At 41.0% G+C, this 22,681-nt stretch overlaps 1 protein-coding gene across 1 annotated transcript; it reads right to left on the reverse strand.

The window, feature by feature from the left end:
- Nucleotides 1–1,533: 1,533 nt before the first annotated feature.
- CTXN3 (cortexin 3) lies at nt 1,534–1,779 on the reverse strand. Its single transcript, XM_068981524.1, has one exon. It carries the CDS (start codon nt 1,777–1,779, stop codon nt 1,534–1,536), a length of 246 nt encoding a protein of 81 aa, XP_068837625.1.
- Nucleotides 1,780–22,681: the final 20,902 nt, after the last annotated feature.

A 22,681-nucleotide genomic window follows, 5' to 3' on the forward strand; every position in this document is an offset into this window, starting at 1 on the left:
AGAGACAGAAGCTGGATTAGATATTACTGGATCTGAGAAGAAAGAGGGATGGGACATGACTGGTACTGGGTATAGAATTCTGGAATTAGATAGTGATGAGTCACATAATTCTGTGAATATATTAAAGACCAGTGAATTGTTTACTTTAGAAGGCTAAATTTTGTGGTATGTAAATTACATTTTAATAGAGCTATTATTTTTTAAATGAAAATAAATCAAGAGGGAATACAGGGGACAAGGGAAAGCTGAGCAGAAGAATCTCCAAAATGTTACAAAAGAAAGAATAAGACAAGGGAGAAGTTTTACTAAAGGCTGCCTTTTGGGGCATAGTTCCTTTTTTAAACTTTTTTTTTTTAAGGCTAATTGAGGAGAAAATTAGAAGACATAGACTTTAAATGCCGCCTTAAGGAGTTTAGTTTAGATGAAAGATTTTCCTATCCGTACGGAGCTGAAATAAGAGGTTTTCATATCTCTCTTTTTGGGAGACTTAAACAGTGCTTAGAATAGGTCCCATGTGTCAATCTGTGGAAGCCCTTCCTGAAATGGGAGAGGGATGAATTAGATGACCTTTTATGGTCTTTGGTCTTTTTCTCTTTCTCAGAACAATTAGTCCTCAGCAGTTGATATAACACACTGCCTCCAGAGCACTGAAATAAGAGAGAGGAGACACTTCTGTTTCTTGAAAAGTTTTATTTGGTTTCTATATCAGTCATAAGCATACATTCTTCTTAAGACTATAAAAGTCTTCTCCTCCAAACAGTTAGCTTTTTATTGAAAAAAAAAAAAAAGCACAACTTGAAATAGCCACCTATTATTTCGATCAATTGTGCAAAGAAAGAAAATTCAGATTATGTATCACTACCTCTACTCATGTTATTAATATGAATACATAGAATGCACTTGGCCTAGTAAATAGTTTGCAAACCTCCACAAGCCTTTGAATTCATTTTATTTGAAAAGTAAAATAACATCATCCTCACTCATATTTCCCAGGGAGCAATCACTTCTTCTAAGCATTCCCAATTGCCTCCCATTGCTCTTAGCTTTAGGAGACAACAAGTACCTGCTGTGGGTCCGTCCACTCAGCAGCATCCTCCTCATTCTCTGCCCAGGACCCAGATTCCCATGAAAATAAAACAAGCTGGGGGACAAAATTAGAGCAAGGAAGTCTGTTCTGGCTCTGCCTTCAGATTCAAACCAGGTCTGTCTTCCTGGTGACCTAGTCAGGCCCCCCAGGTCCAGTAGGGCCTCATTTCAGGCAAAGTCACTATTGGTACTCTTGGCTTCATCATCACACACGTTCAAGAATATTCATTCATTGAGTAAATGTCGAAACTGAAACTTTCCTATTTTGGGTTGGTAATAGAAACCTCCATTTCCAATGTCCTCAAATGTTTACTGAATAAATGGATTGTGGTTCTAGAACCAGATAGGGTGAAGACTTTGAGTTGCTGAGAACGGTGACTAAAGGAAACCTCTCACTGAGACACAAAGCACTCCTCTTCCTCAGGATGGACTCCTGCTTCTATCCTGCTAAGCAAGGGCATGGTCAAACTGCCCTTTCTCCAGGCCTTCAAGTCCGTCAGCCCAGGTCGAGGTTGGCATGCTCCGATATGGGTCCAAAAGAATCCGGAAGCACCTGACGATGAGGATGCCCAAGAAAATAAACAACAAAATCACAAAGACAAATGTGGTTTTCTGCTCCAGAGACATGCTAGAATCTGATGACACGTTCCCAAGGGGCAACAGAGGAGAAGGGACCGGCTGTCCTCCATCCATCGTCCAGGGATGCTGAAGCACAGAGTCTCCCGGCTTCTTTCTCTTCCATCATCAGCCTGCCGAGATCATGGTGGCTGCACCTTGGAGAGCCTTCAGAGAGAAAGGAAGGGGAGGAGAGGGAGTAAACATCAAAGGGCAACTTTATTTCTAGGCTCACCATCCTATTTTTCAGAGAGAAGAAGCATTCGCAAAGCTTTTTCAACAGGGATGCTTAATTACATATAACTATGGGGAAGAATATGTTACTCTTGCATGAAATTACCAGACTGTTCTCAGGGTAGCCACCTGGGGCCAGGAGGGATGGGCAGGGAGGGCAACCAGAGTACAGAAGATGAGAAATGTACAAGGTAATGTTGACCTCAGATGTGTTGCCAAGTTGACATCCAAACCAAGCCTCCCTGCCAAGTCTCTTCCAGATTCCCTCCAATAATAATACTCTCACATCATTCTTATAATGAGACCATTGACTGGATACCAGCTGTGTGCCAGGGCTCTAGCTAAACACAACAGAAGATAGCCATTCTATCACAGGCTCCATGAAAGCAGGGATCTCTGTAGCACGGGGAAACTGAGGCTGGGAAAGTGTTAGTCACTCTGCTGCTGCTGCTAAGTTGCTTCAGTCGTGTCCGACTCTGTGCGACCCCATAGACGGCAGCCCACCAGGCTCCCCCGTCCCTGGGATTCTCCAGGCAAGAACACTGGAGTGGGTTGCCATTTCCTTCTCCAATGCATGAAAGTGAAAAGTGAAAGTGAAGGTGCTCAGTCGTGTCCGACTCTCAGCGACCCCATGGACTGCAGCCCACCAGGCTCCTCTGTCCGGGGGATTCTCCAGGCAAGAATATTGGAGTGGGTTTCCATTCCCTTCTGCAGGGGATCTTCCCGACCCAGGGATCAAACCTGGGTGTCCTGCATTGCAGGCTGGTTCTTCATTGTCTGAGCCAGGCTGGAAAAGGTGCCTAACATAGAAACTCTCTCAAGGAGCACTGGGTTTGGGTCCTGAGTCTCTAGCCTCCGTGGTACTGTGTGTGGGACCTTGAAGAGGTCACTAAGTTGGAAAGATGAGAAGTAGAAATGGCTGCATGCTATCTCACGGTGCTATCATGAAGATGAATGTCAGGGAAAACCTTTGAAAAGCATACAAAGATGAAAAGCAAAGGAAACAAAGTGTTGCTTCACTGAAGACAGGACTAAGGAAGCTACCATGCTTCTCCTCTGCTCTCTCTCACCTCGCCTAGGCCAAGGGAGAAGGGAGGGGTCTCAGACTCCCAACCATCAGACTCCTGCTGTTTTTTCTCTCTTCATCAAAAAACAAAAACATGGTTCAATGCTTGATCCTGGAAAGGACCTAGAGAACCGAGCTAGGGAAAAGCAATTGATTGCATTTTAAAAAAGCCAAACAGCAGCTTCCTACTGTTTGTTTAAGACCATTTGGTGAGAGGAAGAGAAAGAAAGAAATGTTATCACTATTTCTATTTTGCTAGTAGAAAAACTAAGGTGTATGGATATTACTGTTTGTCTTTAAAGGCATACTGAAGTAGCCATTGAGGCCAGTGAAAGCGTCATATATTGAACTAAACCCATTTAAATCAAATTTGATAAAGAAAAGTACTTATATCAGACATTACTATATAGGTAAATCATAGGACATATTTATGAATCTGTCTGTAAAAAAATTACATAGTCATCTATGGAAATTACCATGAATTCAAAAGAAATTATGCTCAATGAAAATAAGCAACCAAATAAAAATAGAATTATGGCCTAAAGGATTAACATAGTATTTCTTCAGTTAACTTATAATCATTGTCTTGAGGTATAGAATTAGTGAGCATAACAACAGTTTGTGTATATGTTGACACTTCAAAGTTTACAAAATCACAGTTTAAAAATAGTTTATAAGGGAATTACAACTGGTATCTGGGAGGAAGGAGTGACCAGTTTAGGGGAAATATTTTGCAGCTCCTTGACTCTGAATATTTTAAAGGTTGGAATAGTTGCAGTAGATTCATTTATGATTCATTTTTATTTTAAAATATGATTGGAAGAAAATTTGACTGTTTTTTAAAAACATCTCCTTAGGTGTATAGAGGATATTCATGGATTGGGCTTGGTTTGCTTGTTTTTAAGCACCCTGCCAGTCTTGGGTGCTAATCTTAATAGGAACTGAAGAGGGGACAGGAAAGGTAGCCAAGCCAGCTCTCCCTGGTGCTTCTAAGGACATCCATACCCAACCAAATACCCAAACTGGACTTAATCATACCAAACAAAAAATTCCCCAAAACCTGGGTCAAAAGAAAGCCTCGTGGTGATAGAGGAATAGATGTCTAAGCTGTGCTGTGCTCAGCTGTGTCTGACTCTTGCGACCCCGCAGACCGTAGCTTGCCAGGCTCCTCTGTTCATGGGATTTTTCAGGCAAGAATACTAGAGTGGGTTGCCATTTCCTCCTTCAGAGTAAATTCCCAATCCAGGGACCGAACCCTCATCTCTTGTATCTCCTGCATTGGCAGGAGAGTTCTTTACCACTGAGACCCACTATGTTGCCTCTTGTCTTTCCATGTCCTTCTGATCCCTGGCCTTCCCATGGCTTACTAAAATCCATTTTACTATGTCCATTTTCCCTCTGGCCCAAGTGAAGCCAGAGCCACTTTCTTCATCTGTTAACACAGCCAAGACAGGTCTGCATTTTTAGGAATTTTTTTTTTTATGAAAACATTACATAATCCGAAAGGGAAATAGAAGAAAAAAGAGGACCATTAACTGTGTAAATTTACAACACAAAGTTTGCTAGATCTGTGAAGTTCAATGACAACAGTGGAGAAGTGGATATAGAACCTTTTGAAACTGTGTTAATGACACCTTTAGCCATGAGCTGTCTGACTAATATAGCAATACTTTTCCAGTCCCTCCCTTCCCACCCCTGGTCTTCACTTTACTATCATGATGAGCACCGTCATGACACCCTGGACCAGTCTTCTCCAGCCTTGTCCTTTGTACAAGGCAAACTATCAAGTCCTTTTGTCTTAGCTAAGCATCCTATAATTCCTAGGCTTATTCCACAACTCAGGTTTTAGAACTGGTACACCATTCATTTGGGGGATGCAGTGATGGGCAACCTTTACAAGAAGCCCCAGTAAACAACCTAGTCATCTCAATTCAGATTATCAGCAACATCTCTCTATACATGAGCCTGGGGCCTCACTTCTTCACAGGGAAGCCAACTATTAGAATGTCTTAACACTCAGTTTTAATTTGCAATTTTACCATGCTATGCTGATTAAAAGGCAGATCTAAGGATATAGTTAACCCTCTTTGCAACCTGATCTTTGCAACCTCTTTGCAACCCTCTTTGCAACCTGATATTTTAGCGGGTTTTGAGAAGCCCGCTAAAATATAAATATATATATTCTTGTTCTCTGAGCCTTTCACCACCAACCCCTTTTAGATAAACCAAACTGAGGAGACAAGAGAGATGAAAGCATTTTGAGAACTCTACAGATCTTTACAGATTGTAAGCCTCTCCCCTCCCAGCATACTATGATGCCCAAGTTCCTATTAAAATCACTTCGTTTGGTCAAATCATCACAGATCTCTATTAAAGTGCAGTATTTTACCAGGGAAAATGAAACATTAACACATTAGCAGGGATTTGTCTTTGAATACTGTTCCTGTTTGGAGGAGGGGGAAAAGAGGTAGATAGAAAGGAAACTGAAGGAAGATCCTGCTGGGAGCAAGGGGCTGCTAGAGGGACTTGCGGGAACCAGACGTGGGGGCTATGAGTTGATGGTCCAGAGGGACAGTCCTGGGGAAGGATGAGGGAAAGTGGGTAGAGATGAGAAGAGGAGATGGTTATGAAGGAAGATGGAGATCCAGAGATTCAGAAAGAAATGCCAATTATTTCCCAGTTTTGCCTGGAACTGCTTGAAATCCCTAGAAGAGCCTGCTTGATTTTAAAACTGCAATCAACTAATCAATAATTTACAAATTTGGAAAGCTCCACAGCATGTTTAAGCTAAAGGAAGCATCAGTGTAAGATGCAGAAATAGAAATAAATATAATCACTTGGCCACCACAGTACAAGAATATTCAAAGACATCCAAATTTTGTAAGTGCCTGAGAGTAAAGTGTCCCATTTTGGGTAGAAGTGATTCTTAGGGAATGGTCACAATTGCTTTTACCTAAACAATGAAATGTTCCTTTCAGATGAATAATGGAATGTGGGCAAGTAAATTATTTCGAAAGATTTTGATGCAACCATTATCAGCATTAATAACAACAAAAGGCAGTTATTTTAAGAAGGACCAGAGTCACTCACAGCAGTATTTTAATCCTGACTGGCTTTCCCTATCACGCAGCACACCTGTCTTCCCTTTGCTTGGTCCATTTGTATGTGGAAATAAAGTCTAATTTTAACATGGACCAAGGAAAGCTTAATTGAAAGCTGCCATTTTCAAAAGTCATGTAATACATCCCTTTTCTCAAACTAAGCTCCTTAGACTCTAAGTTCACAAAGTGCAAACACCCTGAATTAGTCACAAAGCCCCGTGTGAGGAGTCCATCTCACCCATAGCCATTCTCACTGTCAGCCATTCACTTTAGTCCGTTTGCAGAGAAACCCTCTCTTTCTTACCCCATTCTTCCTCTATACTGCGTCATGATTCATCTTTCTAAGCTCAAATTTACCATTCCTCCCCTCAGAAAACCCTTGTACTCCAATATCCAAGACCCCTCACCAACCCCTTAACCCTCGTGTGGACCTAATACACCTGTTTTCTGGACCACAAATTAGATGGCAATCTGTCAGTGGAATTTTTCTGAGGTATTACTATATTTTCAAAGTAAGTTCAGAAAGGAACAAAGATCAAATCACATTTGGTTTTGAGCAAAATGACCAGTGGACAAGAACAAACTTACATGTAATTGATCTGCAGTCACCTAGGGAGAGAGTCCCAACTCTGGCCGTTCAGCAGCTCCACCTCACACCTGGTATCCTTTGAACACCTCCAGGTTTCCCACCGCTGAGCTTTGAGTCATGATGCTGTCCGCCAGATGCTCTCCTCCTCGCCTTCTTCCCACCTGCGGCTTTCTCTCCCTCCCCCCGGTCCACGCCAAAATCCTCCTCCCCAGCAGGTCCTCGGTCCTCCCTTCACCCAAGGCACCGACGCTTCCTGCGCTCTGTCCCTGGGAACAGTTCACCTGCACTCTGCAGCAGCACCTATTACAGGATGTATCTCCTGAGGATGTGCTCCTCACCGTCCCCTTTTTAAACAACAGGCTCCTTGAGGAATTCCTTGCTGCTTTGGGATCACTGCCTCTCTAAATAGAGGTTGAAACAAACCTCTGGCCCCTTAGAGTTCAGGGAACTGAATTCAAGCTTGGAGGTGCTGGGTGGTACAGAGAAGGGGTGAAAAAAAGAACATGTCATCCATCCTAACTGGGATGTTAGACCATTGTGGTTGAAATAGATCTTGTTTCAAAGAATCACAAATAGTCTGAGTCACAGTGACATTTTAATAGTCACAGAGCTCATGATTTAAGAAGCAGTTGTTTGGTTTTTTTTACATTTCTTTGGCCTTGCTGCTGATGGGTAGGGTCTGAAATATAGAAATCAGCTGGAATTAAGCACTCTCCCTTCTGTTTAAGGGGTCAATCCTTTCTTACCTAGATTGCTTTTGGATGGAGAAGGGTAGCCATTTAAAATATCCTGAACTGTATTGTCTTACATGGGAACTATCAATGTCAACACATATCCTTCTCAAGCTTGGAACCTTTGGGCTGTTCATCTCATTATAAAATTTCACAGTAAGAAAAAATATTTTGTCTGGAGAGAACTATCTTAAAGTAATGATATATTTCTGACTTTTCAAGGGACAGCCACAGAATGCATTCATTGCATTTGGCCCCTTGTCCTGGGAAAGCACACACAGGCCACACAGGCATTTGATTTCACCGTCTCACTTTTGTGGTCGTCCCTCTCGCGATGGGTTGCAATAACAGCCGCAGTAGATGCAGTGTGTATATAGTCCTGCCTGGCACATTGTGAGCTGTTCAAAAACTAGGTGATGAGGAAGGACTGTTTTCTCTTTATCTCGTTGTTGTGCAAAATGAGATTTATTGCTCATTTCCCACGCAGGAATGGAGATTGTTAAATAAACCACCCCAAATCAAAAAACTCAAGAGTAGCCCCCTTCAGAGGGGAATGAGTAGGTCATCATCCTTCAACTGCTAATGCCCTGCAGGGTGCTGTGAAACAATGCAGTCTGTATTTTAAGTTTTCCGAAACCATATAATTGCTGTACCTAATTTTTAAAACTTGTAGGCCACAAACCTAGTTATGTGACTTGATGTGTTTTCAAAAGCCGATGTAAAAACAGTTCAACCATCGAGCAAGAACACTCACAGGCTTGTCCAGTTTACACTCACGTGTGATGGACAGGACACCTTGTCCCACAAAGATGTCCTGTGTACCTTGCTTATATTTATCTAGCAGCCTAGTGAGACCAATCTGTAGACTGTGAAATAGGGAGGGAGTTGGCTAGGTAGGCAGGACTGAATCTGCAACAACTGACAGGAACAAACTTCCTCAAAGTGCTGCATTATCCTATAATAGTGCTGAAGCTCGGCTGTTGAAATGTGAACATGTCTTGTAAAAATGGAAGAAATAATATATCCTGAAAGTGAGGCAGAGTAGAATCACTCTCTACTTTTTTGAGCTTAAGGAAGCCTCAACTGCGTAGCTGTCTGTATAGCTGGAGTGTCTGGAGGTATATCGTCCATCCCAGCCACCCACCCCCGACATGTAAACATCCCAGTCAACCCTGTTACACATTTCCCGCCACAACTGTGAGCCCACCACCAAAGCTACCTCATTTCTCATAGAAATTTTGTGTATGAATCCAGTGAAGAACAACTTGCATTCCAGGATATACATGCAAGGATGCAAAATGTTTCCTATAAATTCAAAGAATACATGGCCCTTTTGGTGGCCAGCTGAGATCTCGAGGTAGAGATTTCCTGACTGTAAGTGCTTCAGGCATTTTAACCACCCTCTCCCCATTTTTCTGGCTCACATAAATGCATGGCAACTTCCATGTTCCTCTTTTTCAACACCGCTCCTATTCTGATACAATAGCCCTGATGATTCCAAATTCACAGGATGGTTAGGAGTAAATATTAATTTATACACTCGAAAATTAGACGCATGGCTAGTAGAAAGTCCATAGACAACAATTTTAAAGACAAGCGAATGTGGTCAGCTACAAATTTCAACAGGCAGTTTCAGAACTGTTGCTAGACCTCACTGCTGCACAGGAGGTCGGCTTCCTCTGCTCATCTCTGCAAAGTCAGCCTGCAGACACATCTGCTGCTTGGTTTGGGGAGTGAACCCTGTTGTAGCCGGTTCACCATGCTGGTCAGCAGGGGACCTTTATCTTCAGCCTGAGCCCTGACCTCAGCTTTGCTTCCTCCCTATTTTCATCTTTCTCCTAACATCTGCTTTACCAGTTTTAAAGGGACTGCAGGGCAAGACTGCAGCTTTGCTGAGAACATCAGAAAAATAGCCTGTGAGTGCCCAGTCAGTAAACGGGGGTGTCAAAAGGCACCACGAGCAAACTGGAACTTTAAAGTCCAAACAATAACCTTACTGTTCAACTCAGTTTTCCTTCTCTTTCCTTGTGTGTTTCCTAGTGAAAGAGAGTGCTTGCTGATACCTCAAAAGGCTAGAGCTGCACACTGCCCAGGGACAACAGGGACAGTCAGCACTATCATTATGAGTTGTTTGGGTCATGATCCAAATTAGAATATCCTTGTTAGATTTTGGAAGGTTGGATGTTTTAGGCGAATAGAAAATAATGTAATGGGCAAAGAGCTTTCAAGAATAATTTACTGCAGCTTAGCAAAGAAAAAAGCCTGTTTTACTATTCTCTTATCCAGTATCTGTAGCATTATAAACTTAAGCATGCTTTAAAAATACAGGCATCATTAGATTTCACCCCCGTGCATTAACTTTACCTAGCAACTATTTAATTAGACTTTATCTGACAGCTCGATCTAAATTCAGAACTTGGATCCAAAAGGCATCCATGCGATCATGGCTCATGCATATATTTAAAGTTAGAGGAAAGCGTTTAATTAGCCCACCATAGACACAGATTTTGGTCAAATACCTGGAGCTGGCTGAACAAACACTTGATCCATTTCCTGGTGGAACAGTTACAGGTAGTTACAAGCCTCCTTAGTTTCCATTCTTCCCGACCAGGCTGTGAGAAAGCAGTAGGCAGTGGTAGCTGCAAGCAGCTGATGGCACACCCCAGAGCTAAAGCTGTTGTTTCAGGCTTAGAAACTTCCCATTAAAACCCCGAGTTAAAGGAGCATCGTCTTTCTGAGTGAGGCATCATTAGCGGCCAATACAGCTGCTTCTCTGAGGCGAGCCATGATTTCGGTTCTGCCTCAGCAACTCTTCAGAGAATTCTGCTTCAGTGAGTAGAGGCAGTATCCTAGCAGTGTGTCTGAAATCATCTTCAAGAAAGCATTAACATTCAAAAGGAGTACGGGGGGAAAACATCACAGGGCATTCCCATACCTTTTCAAAAATCAAAGCCATGAGTCTACCAGTGTCCTGCTCTTCTCTATTGATTGTTGACACTATTCCTCTTTGGGGATGTCAATTAGCACCTTGCAGCAACCAGCCTCCATATCGATCATGGTTTATGACCTTCAGGCCAACTTAATTAATGGAAAGACTTCTAGGGAAGGGCATCAGCTTAGCATTTAGGAGATGAAGGAAAGACTCCTTTTCCTAAAAAAAAAAAAAAACAAACAAAGTTGACCTTTTAGAAAAGCAACGATTATGGGAGGCATTGAGGAAAGAACAAGTACAAAAGAAGAAAATCCTAGTTTCACCACCTGTTTGTAAATTTACTAGGTGGTGGGTTGCCAGGTCCACTCTCCTCTGGGCAGCCTGCATGACTGTGACCTTGGCAGGTACCCCACCCCACACAGGCCATCTGAGCCCACTTGGTGAATAAAGATAGACCTTCCCTGAGAAAAAGTTGTACTAATTCTAAAGATTCTGGTTACATGGCATAACACGTATACTATTTTCCGCGGACAAAGTACCTAAATAAATTGGAAAAATATTATAGGATAAAATTCATCTTAAAAAAAAAAAGTGCTTCTCTTGAAAGCATTCAGCCTAATCCTTAAGATGGAACATCCTTGATTTTTCGTAACTCACCACTTTCTTTGTTGAAATGGAAAAACAATTAGCAACAACACCCACCCACCAGATAATGGGGTGCAAGGTATCTAAAGCTGACTCTCGCTGTGCCTGTCAGCTCTGCTGTCTCTTCGGCTCCCCTGAGAAGCTGGCCATGGCCCAGTAGCTCTAGGGGACTAGAATGGAGCTCATTCTCTAAGAGGAACCCCCCCCCCCCCTACCTGCTAGCAAGAGGCAACAATCCTGGATAAGCCTCAGATCCAAGGAAATTCAAATGCTAAGGGTTGGAGTCTAACATCAGAATCAAATGCTTCACAAGGACATGAAGGTATTTTCCCCAGATGTTTTCCAGACTTTTTAACCGAATTTCCTTTCCAATTAGTGTAACTTACTACATTGTTTCTCTCCCTCACACACATACACAAAGACACACAGACACACAAAACAATGGAACAAACAAAATCCAACAGAGCGCTGTCATTCAATACTAACTGGTATCCATGCTTTTCAGCCGACGGTGCTGGTGGACGGAGCACCCTGCTCGGTAATGCTAACAGAGGGTGGTTCAGGGAACAATCTGACCCCACCCTCACTTATATACTTATCATTCCATGGGGGGAAAAAGGACTCTAGTTAGGAACAAGCCAGGTTACCACCAGTTCCCTGCCCAGAGGCCCCTCAGATATTGTTGTCATCTGTAGACAGTAGAGGTAGCAGGGAACACGAGAGGGCTGTGGCTGTCCTCTAGCTACTGTGCAGCCTGAGCCCATCCCAGGCAGATGAGTGCCTGGCCTATTTTTAAAACTCTCCAGAGAAGTAGATTCCAAAGCCCCCTCTGACAACCTCTGTTTACACTAACTCCTCCGTTGCTTACTTCGTCTCAGTGAGTCAGCGCATTTTTCTCTTCTATCCCCTCTGTGGTCATTAACCACCGCGAGCTTCTGTTAGAATGCTCTTCCACAAAGGAAGCTGAACTAGGTAAGCCAAAGAACATTTGATGAAGATATGCTGCTACAAAGATCTTCAGGCCAAGTTTGGATATTTCTTTTATAAGATAATTATCATTGGAATGATCAGTATCAGCCCTTCTCCCCTGCAGTTACATTATGACAGTCGTCATGAGCTGAAACAGTGAAGAAGGACTTACAGAAAGTTTATCTCTTTGAACATTTCATAGGAGGTTCCAGTCCTTTTGTTTTTGATAATCTTTATAGTTGTTTGAATTCCTCCCCAAATTTCTGCTTTCTAGTCCAGCTTTAAACAGGAACATATAAGGCTACACAGAGATGTTTCATGTTTCAGACTAACATGAAATTTGGTGAAATAGGATGATTTCATAGGTTATATATACAATGCTTCTCTGATCCCAAGGTTATTCCTGAATGTCAATTCAGTCTTTTTACCACATGATACCCTGAGTTAGTATTGTTAGAAATCTATTTTAAGAACTTATCCTACCTTCTAATTTCATCTCACTTTTAACGTTCTTTAGGTTATAGTTCTTTCCTAAATTTCTTATACTGCACTTTTCCATAGAAAAGTAGGCAATGAATATGAGGAAAAGTTCATGAGCTGCCAAGCTTTATGTCAACACAAGGCTGTACTATTATTAATTATCATTGTTTCTTTCTGACTCTACCTAATTCTCAAAATCAAATTGAATTGATTCTTGGTATAATTTTCAAAATAGAAACATGATTTTCTTTTTATTTTCATCACTAGATTAGTGGTTAAAAAAATCTTTTCTTCCTTCTTTTAGGTAAATTTTTCTTTGACGCTATTCAAGAACCATTAAGTTCATTCATTGCGCATCAGATATGTTCTGTGTTAAGTGTGCTCAGAATAAAAACTATAGGTACTACGTCCCTGCTTGAGTTTCTTCAGGTTGTGTACTGCACAAGTCTAGGAGGCTTCCTAGTAAGAACCCTAGGAGCTTACCTTCCGGCCATGGTTGCTAAGCTTCAGATAAGCCCACCTCCACTATTCCCCACTTCCTCCCCTTCCCTTCGCTACTCACCCAGCAGGCATCTGAATCATGTTCTTACAGGACCTGATTTCACAAGGTCATTTGTAGCTTTTAATTGCCTAAACCAAAAAAATAAATAAATAAAAGACTCTTTAGCATTAATCTTTCTTGTTCTTTGTGACGACATTGGACATAGCTGACCACTCTTTTCAAGGAAGGAATGGGGAATAGAATACACAGAGTAAGATGGATGGGGTGGCAAGAATGGACATGACAGCTCTTAGAGCCCCTGTCCTTTGTTAACTTCTGCCTTCAGAGGTTCTCTTTAGCCTTCCAAGGCTAAAGCCAAGTGTAACTTATGTGACTAGCAGCAAATGTGAAATTGAGGATGTGAAAACAGGCTGGGATATGCACTGATGACTCTACCACTTTTGATTCATTAAAAGAGAATTGGAAGTCAGTTTAAGTGTGTCTTTTTAAAATGTCTTCTTACTTTAAAAAAATCAATGCATCATGTAACATAAAGTTAAAAAAAAATCAAAATGAGCTCTAATAGCCCTCTGATTTTCCAGGTCTAAGTACAAGCTTATTTATCCACTTGGCTATCTTCACAGGTCAGTGAACATTCAAGGCTCAAGGGAATAGTTGGAAAGATTTAATAATATTTATACCAAGCCTATAAATAAGGATCTATACTCAAGAATTATTAAAAAGCAAGCAGGTTAAAGTCCAACTGCAATTGGCAGCCTCCTGGTTTAATCTTTTCTTGAATGCATTTCTGTACCATCACATCTGTTGTGTGGTGAATGCTCAATTAGTAGTCGATGAAGCTGGAACACAGAGAAATATAAAAATGAAAATGAGAGACAAGCAATGTGCAACTCAGTGGAATTATATCTGAAAGAAAGAAAACACTAATAGAATTTCATACTTGTCAGGATTACAGATTGCCCTAAAAATTATCGAGTTTATTTCTTCCTAAATCAAAAACAGTAAAACATATAGGAATGAAATGCATCATGCTCATAAAAAAGCTGATGTCCAATCCTAAAAAGGAACAACTTCACAAAACATATCATATTAATTCTATTTAGAGATAATATTTGCAAAATTTTAGTTATTAATTCTAATTACAGCATGAAAATATAAGAACATCACTATGGCTTATTCACTGCTCAAAGGAAATTCACACTGAGCAGTTAACATCCTGGTGGGTAAATTTATTCTTTTAAAATGACTCATACAATAATAACCATTTGCTTAATGACTTTGAAATACTTAATGCCTTTAAAATGTCATATAAAGTACCAATTAGAGTTTTATACAAACCATCCCTCTAAATTTTTATGCTGTCATTTTGGCAGGGTTCTTTCTTTCTGTTCAACAGCTGCACTGTAGAAGAGAAGATACATGGAAAACTTGAGGATTAAGCAGCTTAGAACATTAAGATGATTTATAAAATGAAACAGAATGTATCTGAGAATTACTGACCTTTTAGCCTGACTTTAATACCTGACAAATTTCTGGAACTAAAAATCTTGCCACTGAAAAATCAATTTGAAAACACTCAGAGGAGAGAAAAATCATATGAAGCAGTTAAAAAATCCTTGTTAAAAATATAGTGAAAAACCAGTCTCGGTTCCTGATATTTAAAGTTGTAGAAATTACTGAAAGAAGACTGAGGAAAATAGTAATAAATAGCAGTTATGATGTGTGATCACTGAATATAAACTTCAGCTGATTCAACACTGCATTTTATGAGTAACATAATTAGTTGCTGATTGAAAAAATGTTTAAGTTTACAATCATGTCAATGAGATCAGTCAGTTCTAGTCATATAGCATATTATTTTAAAAGGCAGATATTAAGGGTATATATTTCTCTTTTGATTCTACACCCAAAGTTTGTAAGAGGCCTGCCATCTATAATTTTTCCTTTAAATAATATATATGAAATGTTTATGTATGCTGCTGCTAAGTCATTTCAGTCATACCCGACTCTGTGCGACCCTATGGACAGCAGCCCACCGGGCTCCTCAGTCCCTGGGATTCTCCAGGCAAGGATACTGGAGTGAGTTGCCATTTTCTTCTCCCATGTTTATGTATAGCAAGTACTTAAATGTTATAAATCACTTGTGTTTCTGTTATTAATATTAAATTACATCCATTTAATTTATAAATAAAATAGCATCAGTATTACATTTTATCACAAGCTTATTAAGCTTGCAGATTTAAGAGGTGGGCCCTGGCCCAGATTATTTAATTAAATCAGGCCAAGAATCTATATTTCAAATAAGAAACCAATATGATTAATGAGGTAGAGCGTCTGACGTCTACACTTAGAAAGTGATATAGTTAAATTTTTTTCCTCTCGGTGAATATTTGGCCATCTTAGGCATTTTAACTCTATGAGGAAAGAACCTTAAGCTTAAAATGTAGGGTATCATGTACCTCTTTGAAAAAATGGGTTGAACGCCTGAACCAATCATTAGAAAAATGCATACAGCCTGCTTTGAAAAACTCTAACTGAAATGCCCATTCAGAGCACATGCATCTCCTCTTTTTTCCTTCCCCCCTTGCTCCCCTTCTTACCTCTTGCTAAAGTGGGAGTAAACAGTGACAGGAATAGAAGCCCATGGCGATACAGACAACGTAGTGGAACAAGAGGCAGAGAGAAACTATTTCTGAGAAGGAGTGTGGATGGAGAAGCACGGCCTAGTGATGCTGAGCTTTGGAAACACACGCAGGAGGCTGCAGCTTTGTAAGGGCGACTGTGTGCCAGGGAAGACCAGGGTCGAGAAGAAAACAGGGGCTACAAAGAAGAAGTGGAAGGCCTGTGGACAAATGAGCGACCCCACTGCCTTCCAAGATTGTAGAGGTAACTAACTGGTAGGCCAGAATCCTGATGTAACTATCAAGATGGGTGGTGGCGGGGACCGAGTGAGGTCATCCCTTTGACGGAAGGAACAGCACAGACGTCACTGTTGACCAAACAGGGAAGAGTGGGTCACTTTGCTAATAAGAAAATATCAAGAGAACTAAAAGGAGGAACTGTTAAAATTTCATTCTCCCTGAGGTTAGCCATGAGAGATGAGTACTGCACAGAGTAGCTATAGAATAAGCCTTTCTTTCTAAGTAATTTGACTATTCGCAATTTCACTTTGCAAAGACGGTCAGTGTAGTATGAGCCAAATATTAAGAAGTAAATAAAAATCCTGCCTGAAACCCCTTGAGTCTCTTTACAGGATCATCCTGAGGACCATCAGTGAATGGCTGGATAATTCTTTGAGAACAGAGAATTATCACACTCCCAGAATCACCCCTCAAGGGCTGTGGTCCATTCTGCATGCAAGTAAACAGATCGTTCTCTGTCTTCCTCAAATATCTTGTGTACGCTTAAAATCTGGTTTCTTGTAATCACATGCAGTGCCCTAAAATCTAAACTATTGCCCTGGTTTTCCCATATCACTCTTACAACCACTATTTTTTGTGTGTTATCTATTCACTTATGTTTCTAACTTCTGTTTAATTATTTATCCATTTATTTGTGTGTATACATTTATTTCCCACTAAACTTTAGAACGTTTGAAGAAAGCTATGAAATACAATAGGTTATATGTTATTAGTGGTAGCAGACACATAAAAAATTTTATTATGTATTTGATGAATTTTCCCATTGCTAGGAAAGGCTTGGTGTACTTGTTCTCAAGTTTTGAAGGAAAAAATCATTTTAAAATGGTTGTTTGGCTAAAACACTAGATAACATATTTAATTTAAAAACAAAAACTAGGTATTTTATAAACTTTATTTTGCAGCAATTGTACATAAACAAAAGCAATAGCATATACTTAAGTTTATTCAGTGTATATTACTACCACAAAAGTGAAAATACTGCTTAGTAATTTAATAGGGATTGAATAGGAAATAGATGGGGAAACAGTGTCAGATTTTATTTTTGGGGCTCCAAAATCACTGCACATGGTGACTGCAGCCATGAAATTAAAAGACGCTTACTCCTTGGAAGAAAAGTTATGACCAACCTAGACAGCATATTCAAAAGCAGAGACATTATTTTGTCGACTAAGGTCCGTCTAGTCAAGGCTATGATTTTTCCAGTGGTCACGTATGGATGTGAGAGTTGGACTGTGAAGAAGGCTGAGTGCCAAAGAATTGATGCTTTTGAAGTGTGGTGTTGGAGAAGACTCTTGAGAGTCCCTTGGCCTGCAAGGAGATCCAACCAGTCCATTCGGAAGGAGATCAGCCCTGGGATTTCTTTGGAAGAAATGATGCTAAAGCTGAAGCTCCAGTACTTTGGCCACCTCATGTGAAGAGTTGACTCATTGGAAAAGACTCTGATGCTGGGAGGGATTGGGGGCAGGAGGAGAAGGGGACGACAGAGGATGAGATGGCTGGATGGCATCACTGACTCGATGGATGTGAATCTGAGTGAACTCTGGGAGATGGTGATGGACAGGGAGGCCTGGTGTGCTGCAATTCATGGGGTCGCATAGTGTCGGACACGACTGAGAGACTGAACTGAACTGAACTGAATACAATTCAGTAACAGTTTTCAGAGAGCTTGTGAAAAAGTCGGCTCTTCATTTGAAATGCTCAAGAACAACACTTTAAAGTGACCGAGACAGAGCAGATATCAGCCCGGCCTCACTTCCATTCGCTTTTGTCCTCATGAGAATGCCCTTCAGCATTAGTTTCAGTAAGGGGCCTGGTTTTGTTCTCAACATTTTTCTTAATTCAAAAGTAGATGTGGGGTCAATTGAGAAAAATGAACATTTCGTGTTCCCAATAGCCCCATAATCAGTGTTGCATATCACGAATATGGTTAGGGGTTTGGGTCAAATGCCAATACAATATTCAGTGGACTATGAATTACTAATGTGTAAGCCAAGAAAAGCTGTGTTTGCAAATGCAAAAAGGATGAAGAAAAATCTCTTCATGGTTCCCTGCACATGCCCACATTTGTAGGCCAAGTCAGGGGGGCAGAATGGGACATTTGCCCTTAACAGAGACCCCTTCCCTGGTCCAGCCTTTAAGGATTAGCCTCTATGAGCCAAGACAAGCCCTCGCTGGCTCCTGAATCTCCTGTCTCCATTCCCCTCTAGGGATGGCGTCCATGTTTTGTGTGGCTACCTGATTAGAGTCACTTGCATCTTTTTGTTTTTCAGTCCTTTCTCTTTCTGTAGTCTTATCATTACAAAACCACCACGTTTCCTATTCCTAAGCCATCTATTTATTGAAAATAATAAATTACCTTTCTTCCCTCAAGTATTGTCCATTCAAAGGCTACCTGGCTCAGGATACTAAATAGGACAAATCAGAATAAGGGCATTTATATTTTCAACTCCTGTCAACAACTACTCTTTTTATCATCTTAATATCTAACACCGCCAAAGCAACAGTAAAATAATGATGGTGATAATTAGAATAACAACACATTTCAGCAAGCTTGTACCTTTGCTCTCCTTTGACTTTTGACTTTTACAGTGGCAAGACTTGAACCCTTTTACATGTTTTTATCTATCAAAATGTATGTGTATGTGTGAGTATGAATTTGTTAAGGTTTTCTGATTAGACTGTAAGGTACTTGAGAATAAAGAAAGCTGAGTCTCTTATTAATGTATTTTTCACTTGACTGGCTATAATATTAGCAGAGGTAATAATTTATCCACAGACTTCACTCTTTGTTACAGATCTTCCTAAATAAACATTGTAGTGGTATTTTTCCTCATTATTTTCCCTTGCAACATCATTGTAGTACTTTGCCTGTCATATTAAAACAAGTCCAGTGAGGCATAACCATTAATTACTGCCTTCCAACCAGTAATCTTCATTCATATCAGTCAAAAGCAGCTAGATAATTCTGTGATTTTGAAAAAAAGAACTTCAGTGGAAAAAAATAAGAAAAACGTTTTTCTTGCTACACATTCCTTAGGGGTCATGTGGGGACTCCGCTCCGATGCCATTACCCTCATCCCAAGATTCAGACAGCGGGGCAGGCCTCCACCAGATATGAAGGTAGAGAGGTGAGAGAGCATGGCATGTATGTGCTAGTTCTTAAGACCTCTGCCAAGTGGCTTCAGTTTCATTGGGCAAAGCAAATATCACGGCCACATCTGAATTTAATAGGCTGAGTAGCATAATCCTTCCCTAGATAGGAACACAGAACACCAAGTGACATAGTCTACCACTACAGTTAACCAGAGTTTTACCCTTTACAGAGCGACTTCCCATAGATACCCATCTACCTGAGTCACTCAGCTGTGTCTGACTGTGATCCCCATGGACTGTTGCCCACCAGGCTCCTCTGTCCATGAAATTCTCCAGGCAAGAATACTGGAGTGGGTTGGTATTTCCTTCTCCAGGGGATCTCCCCACCCCAGGGATTGAATGCACGGTCTTCTGCATTGCAGGCAGGTTCTTTATCTCCTAAGCAACCAAGGAAGCACACCCTCCCTCCCCCGTCCATAGACTATGTTCCCACAATAACCTTTCTTTGGCATCTCAGGATCCTTGAGCTTTAATCTTCTTCAAACTATCTCCCACCCAGCCCCACCTCATGCAGATCAGATCTCCTGCTTACCCCCCTTTGCTTCCCCTTTTCTTCTAAGTCTCCACTTGGATTCTGATGTCTAGGTTCATTTGCTTTCTTTAGCCTCTGATCTATTGGGTCCTCTTCCGTGTTACATCGTATTTCCTTTCTAACTGGGTGCCACAAGGCAGTCTTTTGAGCATGTTGTCTTTCTGATTCAATCTCAGAACATTTTGGCTCTTTCACAATGGGTTTCCACAGCCTGACATTTCTCGGTCCACTCCCATAGCCTGGCTCCAGCCTAATGGATCATACATCATACCTGGTTCCTCACAGGGACCATACTATCCCAGGATACAAAATATTTGCATTATTTTATATCTATGTAGACATTGGAAAAGCCCCCGATGCTGGGAAAGATTGAAGGCAGGAGGAGAAGGGGACAACAGAGAATGAGATGGTTGGATGGCATCACCAACTCAATGGACATGAGTCTGAGCAAGCTCTGGGTGTTGGTAATGGACAGGGAAGCCTGGCATCCTGCAGTCCGTGGGGTTGCAAAGAGTCAGACACGACTGAGTGACTGAACTGAACTGAACTGAACTGATGTAGGCATGGTTTGAGGAAGTGAAGTGGTTTTCTCAGGAACACAACAATCACATTTAAAATATTTTTGCCTATCTCTAATTTTTCTGCAGGGCCTAAGATAAATAGACATGGTAGTGTCTTAAAAGATACATGGTAGTATCTGAGTTTGATAGAGGCCTTTGGGAAAACAATGATATTCATTTCTTAGTGGGCAGGGAAGGTGAATGTAAACACTACATGAGATTGCATCCAATCTGAATTTTAAGCATTGCCCCTCTGGTCTGCAGGAATGTCTTGTTCCAGCAAATTGAGAAACAGCATGGCCTGGGTGAATCTGAGGGGCGTAAGGGTGGGAGGGAGCTGGATCTCCACAATAAGGCAGCCAACCATTTCTTGGGTTTGATATCCTTAGGGGAATGTAGGTGCCTCTTTTCATCATTCTGACCTACTTGCAATGTTTCAAAAATAATTTTTTTGCTAATTAGAGATTATTCATATTTGTCTTACTTATTCTCCTGTGCCATCTTTTGTTGTTCCCCTGGTTTTTTCCAACTATACAGAATCTCTAAAATCTTTCTTATAACCACCTGACCTTGGCCAACCCCTCTCCCAGATCCATGTAGAATCAGAATTTTAAAAGCATGGCATCATTTCAAATAAGGTAGAAGTGATCATTTAGACTAGAACTCCTCAAGGCATAAACATTGTCTAATGGATTTTGCTTCTTTGCAGTCCTCTGAGGAGAACATAAGCCTGAGGCCTTTGTGAGTGCAGAGGCAAAAAGCTCCTCAGAGCAAAAAGAAAAGAAAAGGGGGAAAAACCCACCCTCTTACCTGAAGTTCATGTTCTTAATGGGGATGGACCCATTGAGCTTCCTGCATGGATTTTGAGTTTTGAGGTTAACACAGATCTTGAAGTAGCCACCGTGAATATAGCAAGACTGCTAACCCAACTAGGGGGCAGCTGAGATCTCTTGGTCTTTTGCTGCCTGCCTCACCTCTTATATTTAGACAGTTAAATTTGCCCTTGAGTTAAATTCTACATTACAGGCGGCTCCAAACTGGTCATAGCACTGGATCTGGGGGGATAGATGGTCTAACTTATAGTTGCACATAATCACACATAAATTATTGTAACTTGATTTAAAGCAGAAATATTCATCAATACTTTATGTTCATGTGTTATATTATAAAATCATTTCTCAACACTGTCCTCTAATTAGTGGCTTGGAACCAAAAGTGAGCTCCATCTCTAGGATGTTTTACTGTAGGAAGTATCAATAAATATGGCAATCAATGTTCTGCTACTCTAAGAATATTGAGTTCCTTCATTTTAGGGAAAATGGTTTTGAGTCTCAGGCTATATATTATAATTAGAATGCAAACAAACTATAGTTTGAGGGAATCTTACATCATTTTGGACATAATAACACATTCAGAACAGTGTAATCTACTGAGAAAAGAGCATGAAGAGTTACCTAACACTCCTGGGCCCTTTGGATTGTGACATGGGGGAGGCAAAGTAGTATAGACAGATTTGTACTCTTACAACGGCTGTGGGACCAAGTCATCTTCAACTCTGGCGTCCCACACTCCCCAGCTATTAAGAAGGTTATAACTAGACCTAAAATTCTGGATTCTCCATCTATCACATGCCCAGAAGAAAAAAGTCACCACTGTTTTCCCATGCTTGGAAGAGCTTCAGTTCAGTCACTCAGTTGTGTCCAGCTCTTTGCAACCCCATGGACCATAGCACACCAGGATTCCCTGTCCATCACCAACTCCTGGACCTTGCTCAGACTCATGTCCATTGAGTTGGTGATGCCATCCAACCATCTCATCCTCTGTCATCTCCTTCTCCTGCCTTCAATCTTTCCCAGCATCAGAGTCTTTTCCAATGAATCAGTTCTTCGCATCAGGTGGCCAAAGTATCAGAGTTTCAGCTTCAGCATCAGTCCTTCCAATGAATATTCAGGACTGATTTCCTTCAGGATTGATTGGTTTGATCTCCTTGCAGTCCAAGACTCTCAAGAGTCTTCTCCAACACCACAGTTCAAAAGCATCAGTTGGAAGAGCTTACCAGAATACTTATCACCTCCATCAGGATAACTGGAGGTAGTACAAGCCCTTCTACCTCTTCAGGGTAGAATGGGCCACCAGTGCTTCAGGAGAAAATTTTCATCTGGAGGATGAGAGAGATTTCTTGCATTTTCTCACATGACTTTCAGAAAAGTAGCTTGCAGTATTGCCTTATAGACTGCTTCATTCGTAGACAGAAGGAATGGAGGAACTCTACATTACTATTTGCTTAGAGTCTTCACCTGCAGAGTCAGAAGTCAGCTATTGGAAGCTAAGGACTTAAGGCTCTGAAGTGTGGTGAGATGTGGGAAGCTGCTCTTCCTTTTTCAGGAACTTCTATCCAGCTCTAACATATATGCCGGCCATTCTCTGGGGCAGGAGAGAGAAGCAGGTCTATTGCAGATAAAGCATGGTAGCAACTTCAATACACAATCCTACCTTTAAAATTGAAAATATCAGATATCTAGAAGCATTTTCCACAATCTGTTAGAGTATCAAATAGTTCAGTGT

This window comes from Capricornis sumatraensis, chromosome 9 (genome assembly GCF_032405125.1).
Source record: "Capricornis sumatraensis isolate serow.1 chromosome 9, serow.2, whole genome shotgun sequence".
Classification (NCBI taxonomy): Eukaryota; Metazoa; Chordata; class Mammalia; order Artiodactyla; family Bovidae; genus Capricornis; species Capricornis sumatraensis.